Below are 15000 nucleotides of genomic sequence, written 5' to 3' on the forward strand. Positions count from 1 at the left end.
TCGCAAGAGCCCATTTTTCCCTGGCTGTCCACTGTTCGCAAGAGCCCATTTTTCCCTGGCTGTCCACTGTTCGCAAGAGCCCATTTTTCCCTGGCTGTCCACTGGTCGCAAGAGCCCATTTTTCCCTGGTTGTCCACTGGTCGCAAGAGCCCATTTTTCCCTGGCTGTCCACTGGTCGCAAGAGCCCATTTTTTCCCTGGCTGTCCACTGGTCGCAAAAACATTAATTATAGGCATCTTAAACTTCTTGAATTCAACACTTATGGATTCAAATACACATATATATATTTGTGAACAGCCATCCACAACAACCACAACCTGTAAAACGCAAATAGCTAAATGACAGAGCAGCATTGGGATTTACAAGTGAAATCCGTATCGCCGTAGACGACACCACTGCTATTGTCTTTTACCTCCAAGCGTTTATTCAAGTTGGATAATCTTTGGATGCCCGACATCTGTCGCACCGTTGAAAGACATATTCTAGACGTAGACAACAGCCTATTCCTTCTCTTTTCCACAATCCATCAAACCCATTAGGTGTGTCATCATAGTGGTCTCTGATTGGTGGTCATCATTTGGTGTGTCATAATAAAGGTCTCTGATTGGTGGTCATCATTTGGTGTGTCATCATAAAGGTCTCTGATTGGTGGTCATCAACTGGTGTGTCATCATAGTGGTCTCTGATTGGTGGTCATCATTTGGGGTGTCATCATAAAGGTCTCTGATTGGTGGTCATCATTTGGTGTGTCATCATAAAGGTCTCTGATTGGTGGTCATCATTTGGGGTGTCATCATAGTGGTCTCTGATTGGTGGTCAGACTGGTTCAGGCAGAACAAACTTAATTGTTTTTCTTCTTTCCAATGCTGTATTGAATGTCATTGAGAAACAGAATGGTTGCAAATCATTTTTTTCTCGCAAACATCCTTCCTGAATTTCAAGTAATCGTAGAAGTAATCATCTAGTTTTTCAAAAGTATCTGTAAGCTAATTACAATATCTTTGATGGTAACATAACGGATTACAGTTACAGCTTTTTGCAAAGTTACTCCCCAACCCTGCCTTTCAGAACCTTACCGAACATTACAGAACCCTTTCAGAACCTTACCGAACATTACAGAACCCTTTCAGAACCTTACCGAACATTACAGAACCCTTTCAGAACCTTACCGAACATTACAGAACACTTTCAGAACCTTACCGAACTTTACAGAACCCTTTTAGAATCTTACCGAACATTGCAGAACCCTTTCAGAACCTTACCGAACATTACAGAACCCTTTTAGAATCTTACGGAACATAAAAAAACACTTTCAGAACCTTACCGAACTTTAAAGAACCCTTTCAGAACCTTACCGAACATTACAGAACACTTTCAGAACCTTACGGAACATATAGAACACTTTCAGAACCTCACTGAACTTTAAAGAACCCTTTTAGAACCTTACTGAACTTTACAGAACCCTTTTAGAACCTTGCATTAAGAGAACTCTTCTAGAACAATGTATATATGTGTTGTTGACCTGCACTGAGTAGATAACTTGTCACTGCATATATTAGCTGAAAGTGACAGTTCTACAGTTCTACTTCTGCGCACACACACACACACACACACACACACACACACACACACACACACACACACACACACACACACACACACACACACACACACACACACACACACACACACACACACACACACACACACTTCCAGAAGCTAGGAGGTAATGATTAGCAAAGAGGCTAACGGTGGAAACTCCCTCCATAACACTAGCAAGAGATTTCAAAAGGGAGAGAGGGAGAAGAAGCAGACAAGGAGGGGGATAGGGTTGACTAAGGGAACGAGGGGCTGAGAAGTATTGTTTTGAATGGTTCCTGAAAATGGACAAAGACTAATAGACTGTTTTATTCTCTCTTTCCCCCTTTCACTTCCTCCCCCCCACTCCCTCTCCTCTCTCCCTCTCCCTATCTCCCTCCCCCCCACTCCCTCCCCTCTCTCCCTCTCCCCCTCCTCCACCCTCCCTCAGGTGATTGAACTAGTCCAGAAGTATGGAGCCAAGCGTTGGTCCGTAATCGCCAAGCACCTGAAGGGTCGGATAGGGAAGCAGTGCAGAGAGCGCTGGCACAACCACCTGAACCCCGAGGTGAAGAAGACTTCCTGGACCGAGGAAGAGGATCAGATCATCTACCAGGCCCACGAGAAACTGGGCAACCGCTGGGCCGAGATCGCCAAACTGCTGCCTGGCAGGTACGGAGAGAGAGGGAGAGAGGAGGGAGGGAGGGAGAGAGAGAGAGGGAGAGAGAGAGGAGAGAGGGAGGGAGGGAGAGAGGAGGAGAAACTGGGAAACAACTGGGCCGAGATCGCCAAACTGCTGCCTGGCAGGTACGGAGAGAGAGAGAGAGAGAGGAGGGAGGGAGGGAGAGAGAGAGAGGAGAGAGGGAGGGAGGGAGAGAGGAGGAGAAACTGGGAAACCACTGGGCCGAGATCGCCAAACTGCTGCCTGGCAGGTACGGAAAGAGAGGGAGAGAGGAGGGAGGGAGGGGGGTGGAGGAAGAGAGAGAGAGAGAGGGAGAGAGGAGGGAGGGAGGAAGAGAGAGAGAGAGAGAGAGAGGGAGAGAGGAGGGAGGGAGGAAGAGAGAGAGAGAGCGAGAGAGAGAGAGAGGGAGAGAGGAGGGAGGGAGGAAGAGAGAGAGAGAGAGAGAGAGAGATTGTAGTTGCTCAGAACTTACAGTATATTGCTATCAAGAACAACTTTAGAATGGCTGAATGTGTGCGAGTCTCTCTCTCTTTTTCTAAATTTCTCTCTCTCTCTCTCTCTCTCTCTCTCTCTCTCTCTCTCTCTCTCTCTCACTCCCTCCCTCCCTCCCTCGCTCCCTCCCCAGGACTGATAATGCCATTAAGAACCATTGGAACTCTACGATGCGTAGGAAGGTGGAGCAGGAGGGTTACCTTCAGCACTCCTCCCACTCCATCGCCCCCGGTTACGCCAAGGCCAACCACCACAACGTGGGCTTCCATCACCACTCCCCTCTGCCTCCCCTCTCCCTCCTCACGGGCACCTACCCTTATATTCCGGACCATAGGGTGAGTCCACGCTCTCACCCCCCCCGCCCCTCTGTCGCTTTGGATAGAAGCTCCTGCGAAAAATAGGTTTTATCTCCCAGCTCCTAATATGCTGTTTGTGGAGTCTGATCTGTTTCTATTGGTTCCCAAGGTTCCCTTTCCCCTAGCGCTGCACGTCAACATCTTGAACATTCCACAGCACGGAACAGCTGCTATACAGGTGAGACACGAGAGCATCAACCCAGGGAAAGCTTTTAGTTGGCCTTCACAGCAACCCAGGGATAGCTTTCAGTTGGCCCTCACAGCAACCCAGGGAAACTCTTTTAGTTGTCCCTCAATGCACAACGACACAACCCAGGGAAAACTTTTAGTTGGTCACGCTGTCTCACTACTCCACAGCAGCAACCCAGGGATAGATTTCAGTTGGCCACTCACCACAGCAACTAAGGGAAGGATTTAAATTCAATCCAGGATTCAAGGGAGAGGCAATACGGACATGCCTGGTGCCCAAATTGATGACGGATGTCGCTCAGCTGAGAGTCGAGTGTGGAGAGGAATGGATTCGGTTCAGTCAGTCATCCTGACGAGCCCTTCCCAGCTAGCTAGTTCAGTCAGTCGTCCTGACGAGCCCTTCCCAGCTAGCTAGTTCAGTCAGTCATCCTGATGAGCCCTTCCCAGCTAGCTAGTTTAGTCAGTCATCCTGACGAGCCCTTCCCAGCTAGCTAGTTGAGTCAGTCATCCTGACGAGCCCTTCCCAGCTAGCTAGTTGAGTCAGTCATCCTGACGAGCCCTTCCCAGCTAGCTAGTTCAGTCAGTCGTCCTGATGAGCCCTTCCCAGCTAGCTAGTTGAGTCAGTCATCCTGATGAGCCCTTCCCAGCTAGCTAGTTCAGTCAGTCATCCTGACGAGCCCTTCCCAGCTAGCTAGTTCAGTCAGTCGTCCTGATGAGCCCTTCCCAGCTAGCTAGTTGAGTCAGTCGTCCTGACGAGCCCTTCCCAGCTAGCTAGTTCAGTCAGTCATCCTGATGAGCCCTTCCCAGCTAGCTAGTTTAGTCAGTCATCCTGACGAGCCCTTCCCAGCTAGCTAGTTGAGTCAGTCATCCTGACGAGCCCTTCCCAGCTAGCTAGTTGAGTCAGTCATCCTGACGAGCCCTTCCCAGCTAGCTAGTTCAGTCAGTCGTCCTGATGAGCCCTTCCCAGCTAGCTAGTTCAGTCAGTCATCCTGATGAGCCCTTCCCAGCTAGCTAGTTCAGTCAGTCATCCTGATGAGCTCTTCCCAGCTAGCTAGTTGAGTCAGTCATCCTGACGAGCCCTTCCCAGCTAGCTAGTTCAGTCAGTCGTCCTGATGAGCCCTTCCCAGCTAGCTCGTTCAGTCAGTCATCCGGATGAGCCCTTCCCAGCTAGCTATTTTATAGTGGCTAGCTGGCAACAGCAGCAGCATGGCTCTAGTTAAAACTTGTAAAAGAAAGTGAGGTTTATTTTAATGGGAGAAATAACTAGTGGTATTGGTCACCTTCTGGATGTCACCGTGACATGCCAATAAGCTAACGTAACGACAAGCTGGTGCGAATGACCAGTGCAGTGGCGTTGTATCGAGATACCTCCCACCAAGGCAGCTGTACCACATGTTGAAGGCGGTTGCTGACGTGGCCAATTTGTTCCATCCTGCCTGATTTTATTGAGTAAATTACCTTTAAAAGTCTGTTATAGTAGGGAAGCCAAATAAATGTGCTGCTGTACAGTCACTAGGGGGGGTTGTTATTTCTAGAGCGTAAGAGCATTTTAAAAAAAATCTCTAAATGTTTAAACTAGTGAGAAATACACTGAGTGTACAAAACATTAGGAACACCTTCGTAATATTGAGTTGCACCCCCTTTCTGTCCTCAATTTGTCGGGGCATGGGACTACAAGGTGTGGAAAATGTTCCGCAGGGATGCTGGTCCATGTTGACTCGAATGTTTCCCACAGTTGTGTCAAGTTGTTTGGGTGGTGGACCATTCTTGATACACACAAGAAACTTTGAGCGCGAAAAACCCAGCAGAGTTGCAGTTCTTGACACAAACTGGTGCGCTTGGCACCTACTACCATACCCTGTTCAAAGGCACTTAAATCTATTGTCTTGCCCATTCACCCTCTGAATGGCACATACACAATCCATGTCCCAATTGTCTCAAGGCTTTAAAATCCTTCTTTAACCCGTCTCCTCCCCTTCTTCTACACTGATTGAAGTGGATTTAACAAGTGACATCAATAAGGGAATATAGTTTTCACCCGGATTCACCTGGTCAGTCTGTGTCTAGGAAAGAGCAGGTGTTCCTAATGTTTTGTCCTGTGTGCTAAATGACTCACTACTGTAGTGACTCTGGATCAGAGAGTCTGTTAAATGACTCACTACTGTAGTGGCTGAGAGTCTGTTAAATGACACACTACTGTAGTGGCTCTGGATCAGAGAGTCTGTTAAATGACTCACTACTGTAGTGGCTCTGGATCCGAGAGTCTGTTAAATGACTCACTACTGTTCTGGATCAGAGAGTCTGCTAAATGACTCACTACTGTAGTGGCTCTGGATCAGAGAGTCTGTTAAATGACTCACTACTGTAAGTCTTTCTGGATCAGAGAGTCTGCTAAATGACTCACTACTGTAGTGGCTCTGGATAAGAGAGTCTGCTAAAGGATGACAATGTAAATGTAAAATCATTTTGGGTGATCTCGCTGTGAAAGTGGCTGGCCACACACCAATATACCGATCTGACAACCAAACTAGTATTTTAAATTGCAGCCAACCACAGAAAAAGTGATTTGTTCTCTTTTCCGTGATGACATCCTCCCAAACTCAACAGCCTCCATTCCAAAACATAGATATAAGCCTTCAACAAGTTCTCGTCTAACCAACCATACCTAGGTTATTCCAAGATTCCGTGGAGCATAGTGGTGACCTAGTTGAATCAAAATGCAACACTTAAAAAAATGGAGCTAGCCGTCTTCTCCAAATGTGTCCTCTAACCAGTGATGTACACATTATTCCCAGATTCCATGTGGTTTTTGAGCTGTGTTTGTTTTTTAAAAGGACGTGCAGCTTCCATCTCCTCGCTCGATTGCACGATTGATTTCAAATCATCAAATCAGGTTTTATTTCTCACATGTAGACTAACTGTCAAGGCTGTGGGTAACTGGTGAAAGGAGTCAGGCGCAGGAGAGCTGAGATGCGTGGGCAAGGTATTTAATACAAGATAAACACCATACTATGGTGCTGGATAGACACCATACTATGGTGCTGGATAAACACCATACTATGGTGCTGGAAAAACACCATACTATGGTGCTGGAAAAACACCATACTATGGTGCTGGAAAAACACCATACTATGGTGCTGGAAAATTACCATACTAGGGTACTGGAAAAACACCATACTATGGTGCTGGATAAACACCATACTATGGTGCTGGATAAACACCATACTATGGTGCTGGAAAAATACCGGTACCACAAAATAAACGGGCGTAAAAACAAAACCCGGTACCAACCGTCAGACACAACCTTAGACTCCTGGAGTGGACCAGCTACCACCGGCCTGAGGAGAGACACATGGAATGAGGAGTTAATACTCCTGGAGTGGACCAGCTACCACCGGCCTGAGGAGAGACACATGGAACGAGGAGTTAATACTCCTGGAGTGGACCAGCTACCATTCCATGTGTCTCTCCTCAGGCCGGTGGTAGCTGGTCCACTCCAGGAGTATTAACTCCTCGTTCCATGTGTCTCTCTTCAGGAGTGGACCAGCTACCACCGGCCTGAGGAGAGACACATGGAACGAGGAGTTAATACTCCTGGAGTGGACCAGCTACCACCGGCCTGAGGAGAGACACATGGAACGAGGAGTTAATACTCCTGGAGTGGACCAGCTACCACCAGCCTGAGGAGAGACACATGGAACGAGGAGTTAATACTCCTGGAGTGGACCAGCTACCACCGGCCTGAGGAGAGACACATGGAACGAGGAGTTAATACTCCTGGAGTGGACCAGCTACCACCGGCCTGAAGAGAGACACATGGAACGAGGAGTTAATACTCCTGGAGTGGACCAGCTACCACCGGCCTGAGGAGAGACACATGGAACGAGGAGTTAATACGGTAATCTGGGAGAAGCTGTAAACTGTAACAAACCTCGTCCACTCTCCTCAGGACTTTGAATGGCCCCACAAACTGAGCACCCAGCTTCCGGCAGGGCAGGTGGAGGGGTAGGTTTGGAGTCAGACCTGGTCCCACGGTGCAAACACCGGGGCCTCACTGCGGTGGCTTTCTGACGCCTCACGGCCCGCTGAAGGTGCACATGAGCGGCGTCCCAAGTCTCCTCCGAGCGCTTAAACCAGTCGTCCACCGTAGGAGCCTCGATCTGGCTCTGATGCCACGGCGCCAGAACCGGCTGGTACCCCAGTACGCATTGGAAAGGGGAGAGGTTGGTAGAAGAGTGGTGGAGCGAGTTCTGGGCCATCTCTGCCCAGGGTATGAACGCCGCCCACTCCCCCGGCCGGTCCTGGCAATAAGACCGCAGAAACCTACCCACATCCTGGTTTACTCTCTCCACCTGCCCTTTACTCTCGGGGTGAAAACCTGAGGTAAGGCTGACCAAGACCCCGAGACGTTCCATGAACGCCCTCCAGACCCTTGACGTGAACTGGGGACCTCGATCAGATACTATGTCCTCAGGCACCCCGTAGTGCCGGAAGACGTGTGTGAACAGGGCCTCCGCAGTCGGTAGGGCCGTAGGGAGACTGGGTAAAGGGAGGAGACTGCAGGACTTAGAGAACCGATCCACCACGACTAGGATCGTGGTGTTGCCCTGTACAGGAGGAAGATCTGTCAGGAAGTCCACCGACAGGTGCGACCACGGCCGTTGTGGAACGGGTAAGGGGTTGTAACTTCCCTCTGGGCAGGTGCCTGGGAGCCTTGCAATGGGTGCGCACCGAGCAGGAGGAAACATAAACCCTCACGTCCTTAGCCAAGGTGGACCACCAGTACTTCCCACTAAGGCAACGCACCGTCCGACCGATGCCAGGATGACCAGAGGAGGGTGACGTGTGGACCCAATAGATCAACCGGTCGCGGACAGCAGAGGGAACGTACAGACGCCCAGCTGGACACTGGAGAGGAGTGGGCTCTGTATGTAACGCCTGCTCGATGTCCGGGTCCACCTCCCATCCCACCGGTGCCACCAGGCAAGAAGCCGGGAGTATGGGAGAGGGATCCATGGACTGCTCCTCTGGGTCATACACCGTTCTGGGAACCTGTAGGACAGAGTGAAAACCAAAAGGGTAAAGCCCACCTTGCCTGACGAGAGTTCAGTCTCCTCGCCACCCGGATGTACTCCAGATTGCGGTGGTCCGTCCAGATGGAAAAACGGTGTTTAAGCCCCCTCAAGCCAATATCTCCACGCCTTCAAAGCCTTGACGACAGCCAACAACTCCAGGTCCCCTAAGTCATAGTTTTGCTCCGCCGGGCTGAGCTTCTTCGAAATGAAGGCACAGGGGCGGAGCTTTGGTGGCGTACCCAAGCGCTGAGAGAGCACGGCTCCTATCCCAACCTCGGACGCGTCCACCTCCACTATGAACGCCAAGAGGGATCAGGATGAGCCAGCACGGGAACCGAGGTAAACAGAGCTCTCAGCTGACCAAAAGCCCTGTCCGCCACAGCCGACCACTGCAAACGCACCGGTCCCCCCTTCAGCAGTGAGGTAATGGGAGCCGCTACCTGACCAAAACCCTGGATAACCTCCAGCAAACCCTAGAAACCGCTGCACTTTCTTTACTGTGGTGGGAGTCTGCCAATTATGCACGGCTGTAATGCAGTCATTCTCCAGCTCTACCTCTGAAGTGGAAATGCGGTACCCTAGGAAGGAGACAGACTGTTGGAAAAACAGGCATTTCTCAGGCTTGACGTACAGGTCATGTTCCAACAGTCGACCAAGCACGCTGCGCACCAGGGACACATGCTCGGCGCGTGTAGCGGAGTATATCAGAATGTTGTCCATATACACCACTACACCCTGCCTGTGAAGGTCCCGGAAAATCTCATCTACGAAGGCCTGGAAAACGAATGGAGCATTCATCAACCCGTACGGCATGACAAGGTACTCATAACGCCCTGAGGTGGTACTAAATGCCGTATTCCACTCGTCCCCCTCCCAGCTACGCACCAGGTTGTAAGCTCTCCCGAGATCCAATTTTTCGAAGAAGCACCCTGTGCATTGACTCAATCGCACAGGATATGAGAGGCAGCGGGTAGCAGTACCTCACAGTGTTCTGATTGATCCCTCGATAGTCAATACACGGGCGCAGACCTCCATCTTTCTTCTTCACAAAAAATAAACTCGAGGAGGCAGGTGAAGTGGAGGGCCGAATGCACCCCTGCCCCAGGGATTTGGAGACATATGTTTCCATAGCCGCCGTCTCCTCTTGCGACAGGGGATACACGTGACTCCTGGGAAGTGCTGTGTCTACCAGGAGATGTATCTCATAATCCACTCGTCGATGGTAATTGAGTCGCCTTCTTTTTACAGACGGCGAGAGCCAAATCGGCATATTCAGTGGGGATGCGCACGGTGGAGACCTGGTCTGGACTTTCGACCATAGTAGCACCGACGGAAACCCCTAAACACCTCCCCGAGCACTTTCATGACCCTGTGAGAGCCCTCTGTTGCCACGAAATAGTGGGGTCATGACAGGCCAACCAGGGTATGCCCAGCACCACGATAAACACAGGAGAATCAATAAGAAAGAGACTGATTCTCTCCTTGTGACCCTCCTGCATAACCATGCCCAGTGGAGCGGTGGCCTCCCTAATCAGCCCTGACCCTAATGGTCGACTATCTAGGGCGTGCACAGGGAAGGGCATATCCACGGGAACAATGGGGATCCCTAAACTATGGGCGAACACTCTATCAATAAAATTCCCAGCTGCGCCTGAATCTATGAGCGCCTTATGCTGGGAAGTCGGGGAAAACTCAGGAAAATTAATAAACAAAAACATGGCTCAAAAACATGAGCAACAGAGGGCTCTGGGTGAGCCTGGTGCCGACTCACCTGGGGCCCTGCCTTCGTGGAAATGAAAAGTGGATCATGTATAAAGAGAACAGAGAGAACAGAGAGAGCAGAGAGAGCAGAGAGAACAGAGAGAACAGAGAGAGCAGAGAGAACAGAGAGAACAGAGAGACAAGAGAGAGTATAGAGAACAGAGAGGGCAGAGGGAACAGAGAGAACAGAGAGAGCAGAGAGAACAGAGAGAGCAGAGAGAACAGAGAGAGCAGAGAGAACAGAGAGAACAGAGAGAACAGAGAGAGCAGTAATGCAGCCAGTCAAGATGCTCTCAACTTTTTGAGGATCTGAGGGCCAAATCTTTTTAGCCTTCTGAGAGGAAAGAGGCATTATCATTCCTTCTTCTGTGTTGGTGTGTGTGGACCATGATATATTCTTAGTGATGTGGACACAGAGGAACGTGAAGCTCTCGACCCACTCCGACTACAGCCTCGTCGACTGTAGTCCAGGATCAGCTCTTTTGTCTTGCTGATGTTGAGGGAGAGGCTGCAGTCCTGACACCACACTGCCAGTTCTCTGACCTCCTCTCTATAGGCTGCCTCATTGTCGTCAGTGATCAGGTCTACCACTGTTGTGTTATAGACAGGTTACCATGGCTGTTGTGTTGTAGACAGGTTACCATCTCTTGAGTACCCGTCCTGTAAATCCATCTGGCCCTGCGGCTTTGTGAATGTTAACATGTTTAAAGGTCTTACTCACTCTCGGCTATGGAGAGTGAGATCACACAATTGTCCGGAATAGCTGGTGCTCTCATGCATGGCTCAGTGTTGCTTGCCTCGAAGTGAGCATAGAAGGCATTTAGCTCGTCTGGTAGGCTCGCGTCACTGGGCAGCTCGCGGCTGGGTTTACCTTTGTATTCCGTGATAGTTTTCAAGCCCTGCCACATCTGACGAGCGTCAAAACCCGCTTAGTACGATACAATCTTAGTCTTGTATTTACGCTTTGCCTGTTTGATGGCTTATCAGAGGTCGTGGCGGGATTTCTTATAAGAGTCCGGATTAGTGTCCCTCTCCTTGAAAGCGGCAGCTCTAGCCTTTAGCTCAGTGCGGATGTTGCCTGTAATCCATGGAAAACTCTGTTGTTAAATAGTGTGGTCTACAACTTATCATGAGGTATTTTAACTCAGGTGAGCAGAACCTCCAGACTTCCTTAATATTAGAAATTGGGCACCAGCTGTTGTCCCCCCCTTGAGCTTACCCGAAACTGCCGTTCTGTCCTGCTGATATAAAAACCAGCTAGATGGACAGTATATTATCCATCTCCAAGAAACATAGAATATTACAGTTCTTCAGATCCCGTTGATAGGATGGTCTCGAACGGAGCTCATCCAGGTTGTTCTCCAGTGATTGATAGGATAGTCTCGAACGGAGCTCATCCAGGTTGTTCTCCAGTGATTGATAGGATAGTCTCGAACAGAGCTCATCCAGGTTGTTCTCCAGTGATTGATAGGATAGTCTCTAACGGAGCTCATCCAGTTTGTTTTCCAGTGATTGATAGGATAATCTCTAACGGAGCTCATCCAGGTTGTTCTCCAGTGATTGATAGGATAGTCTCTAACGGAGCTCATCCAGTTAATTCTCCAGTGATTGATAGGATAGTCTCTAACGGAGCTCATCCAGTTTATTCTCCAGTGATTGATAGGATAGTCTCTAACGGAGCTCATCCAGTTTGTTCTCCAGTGATTGTACGTTTGCTAATAGAACGAAGGGTATTTACTTGCCGACGTAGTTTCATCAGGGTTCCCCACGTCGGCCTTTCTTGCGTCGTCTCTTTCTCTTCTGAGCCTCAGGTCCTGGTCCGTGGTGAGCAATATGTCCCGCTTCTCTGTCTCCTTGAAGTAGAACATCTTGCTGATCTGATGTCCAGAAGCTGTTTCGACATAGGAAACAATGGCGGAAACATTATGTACAAAAAAGTTAAGATCAGCTCAATAAATCACACAAAATAACAGCCTGTTGGTCAGGAGCCTATATAACAGTAGCTGATCATTCTAGCGCCTGTGAAGTGATAATTGATGAGTGACTGACAGAACAGTGTTGCGTTTTCACTCCGTTGTGGTAACCCACATATCAAAATGCAACATCTCTACAGTTCTACATCTCTACATCTCTACATCTCTACAGTTCTACATCTCTACAGTTCTACATCTCTACAGTTCTACATCTCTACAGTTCTACATCTTTACAGCTCTACATCTCTACAGTTCTACATCTCTACAGCTCTACATCTCTACAGTTCTACATCTCTACAGCTCTACAGTTCTACATCTCTACAGTTCTACATCTCTACAGCTCAACAGTTCTACATCTCTACAATTCTACAGTTCTACATCTCTACAGTTCTACATCTCTACAGTTCTACATCTCTACAGTTCTACAGTTCTACATCTCTACAGTTCTACAGTTCTACATCTCTACAGTTCTACATCTCTATATCTCTACAGTTCTACAGTTCTACAGTTCTACATCTCTACAGTTCTACATCTCTACAGTTCTACATCTTTACAGCTCTACATCTCTACAGCTCTACAGTTCTACATCTCTACAGTTCTACATCTCTACAGCTCAACAGTTCTACATCTCTACAATTCTACAGTTCTACATCTCTACAGTTCTACATCTCTACAGTTCTACATCTCTACAGTTCTACAGTTCTACATCTCTACAGTTCTACAGTTCTACATCTCTACAGTTCTACATCTCTATATCTCTACAGTTCTACAGTTCTACAGTTCTACATCTCTACAGTTCTACATCTATATATCTCTACAGTTCTACATCTCTACAGTTCTACATCTCTACAGCTCTACAGTTCTACAGTTCTACAGTTCTACATCTCTACTGTTCTACAGTTCTACATCTCTACATTCTACATATCTACAGTTCTACATCTCTACAGTTATACAGCTCTACATCTCTATATCTCTACAGTTCTACATCTCTACAGTTCTACATCTCTACATTCTACATCTCTACATTCTACATCTCTACAGTTCTACATCTCTACAGTTCTACAGTTCTACAGTTCTACATCTCTACAGTTCTACATCTCTACAGTTCTACAGTTCTACATCTCTACATTCTACATCTCTACATTCTACATCTCTACAGTTCTACATCTCTACAGTTCTACAGTTCTACAGTTCTATATCTCTATATCTCTACAGTTCTACATCTCTACAGTTCTACATCTCTACATCTCTACAGTTCTACATCTCTACAGTTCTACATCTTTACAGCTCTACATCTCTACAGCTCTACAGTTCTACATCTCTACAGTTCTACATCTCTACAGCTCAACAGTTCTACATCTCTACAATTCTACAGTTCTACATCTCTACAGTTCTACATCTCTACAGTTCTACATCTCTACAGTTCTACAGTTCTACATCTCTACAGTTCTACAGTTCTACATCTCTACAGTTCTACATCTCTATATCTCTACAGTTCTACAGTTCTACAGTTCTACATCTCTACAGTTCTACATCTATATATCTCTACAGTTCTACATCTCTACAGTTCTACATCTCTACAGCTCTACAGTTCTACAGTTCTACAGTTCTACATCTCTACTGTTCTACAGTTCTACATCTCTACATTCTACATATCTACAGTTCTACATCTCTACAGTTATACAGCTCTACATCTCTATATCTCTACAGTTCTACATCTCTACAGTTCTACATCTCTACATTCTACATCTCTACATTCTACATCTCTACAGTTCTACATCTCTACAGTTCTACAGTTCTACAGTTCTACATCTCTACAGTTCTACATCTCTACAGTTCTACAGTTCTACATCTCTACATTCTACATCTCTACATTCTACATCTCTACAGTTCTACATCTCTACAGTTCTACAGTTCTACAGTTCTATATCTCTATATCTCTACAGTTCTACATCTCTACAGTTCTACATCTCTATATCTCTACAGTTCTACATCTCTACAGTTCTACATCGCTATATCTCTACATCTCTACATCTCTACATTCTACATCTCTACAGTTCTACATCTCTACAGTTCTACAGTTCTACAGTTCTATATCTCTATATCTCTACAGTTCTACATCTCTACATCTCTACAGTTCTACAGGTTCTCCTTGAACCAGTGATGTAACAATATATCCAGTTTCCATGTGGTTTTTGAGTTGTGGTAGTTTCAACAGCTTATATCCCCTCTGTAATCGAGTGATTTATTACCGCTTGTCAAAACAACATGGTTTTTGGTGTATGGAGTTTATAAGGTGCTTGTTTAATATGATACTATTGTTGTGTAGATAGTAAATGTTATGTTTAGGATATATATCACAAACTGTTTCTGCATATTGGTTATTTATTTGGACACTTTAAAACTGTATATTGGCATTGGCCTATTTATTTATTTAACCTTTATTTAAACAGGGAGTCACACTGATATTAAACATCTATTTTACAAGAGAGTCCTGTACTTTACAATAAAAATAAATAATAATAATTAATAGTAATAATAAATAACATTAAAACAACATACACCTCCTGTACCAGTCAAAAGTTTGGACACACCTACTCATTCCAAAGTTTTTCTTTATTTTGACTATTTTCTACATTGTAGAATAATAATGAAGACATCAAAACTATGAAATAACACAATATGGAATCATGTAGTAACCAAAAAAGTTTTAAACAAATCAAAATATATTTTATATTTGAGATTCTTAAAAGTAGTCACCCTTTGCCTTGATGACAGCTTTGCACACTCTTGGCATGCTAGCCACTACGATACATAAATACAATACTGTAAAATACAATACACAATTACAACACAGGTGGGAGATGTACAGTGCCTTGCGAAAGTATTTGGCC

The 15000-nt window shown here is 46.8% G+C and overlaps 1 protein-coding gene across 3 annotated transcripts in view; it reads left to right on the forward strand.

Annotated features, from left to right (window-relative positions):
- Window positions 1-15000, forward strand: part of LOC110516791 (transcriptional activator Myb) — a 49627-nt gene that overhangs the window by 16384 nt on the left and 18243 nt on the right. For 2 of the 3 annotated variants that reach the window (XM_036973351.1, XM_036973352.1), the window contains exons 5-7: window positions 2030-2250; window positions 2886-3087; window positions 3218-3286. In XM_036973351.1, coding sequence (XP_036829246.1) covers window positions 2030-2250; window positions 2886-3087; window positions 3218-3286 — 492 coding nt within the window. The remainder of the gene's footprint in view (window positions 1-2029; window positions 2251-2885; window positions 3088-3217; window positions 3287-15000) is intronic. The other variant, XM_036973353.1, reaches the window with a different exon arrangement.

This window comes from Oncorhynchus mykiss, unplaced genomic scaffold (genome assembly GCF_013265735.2).
Source record: "Oncorhynchus mykiss isolate Arlee unplaced genomic scaffold, USDA_OmykA_1.1 un_scaffold_232, whole genome shotgun sequence".
NCBI classification, from domain to species: Eukaryota; Metazoa; Chordata; class Actinopteri; order Salmoniformes; family Salmonidae; genus Oncorhynchus; species Oncorhynchus mykiss.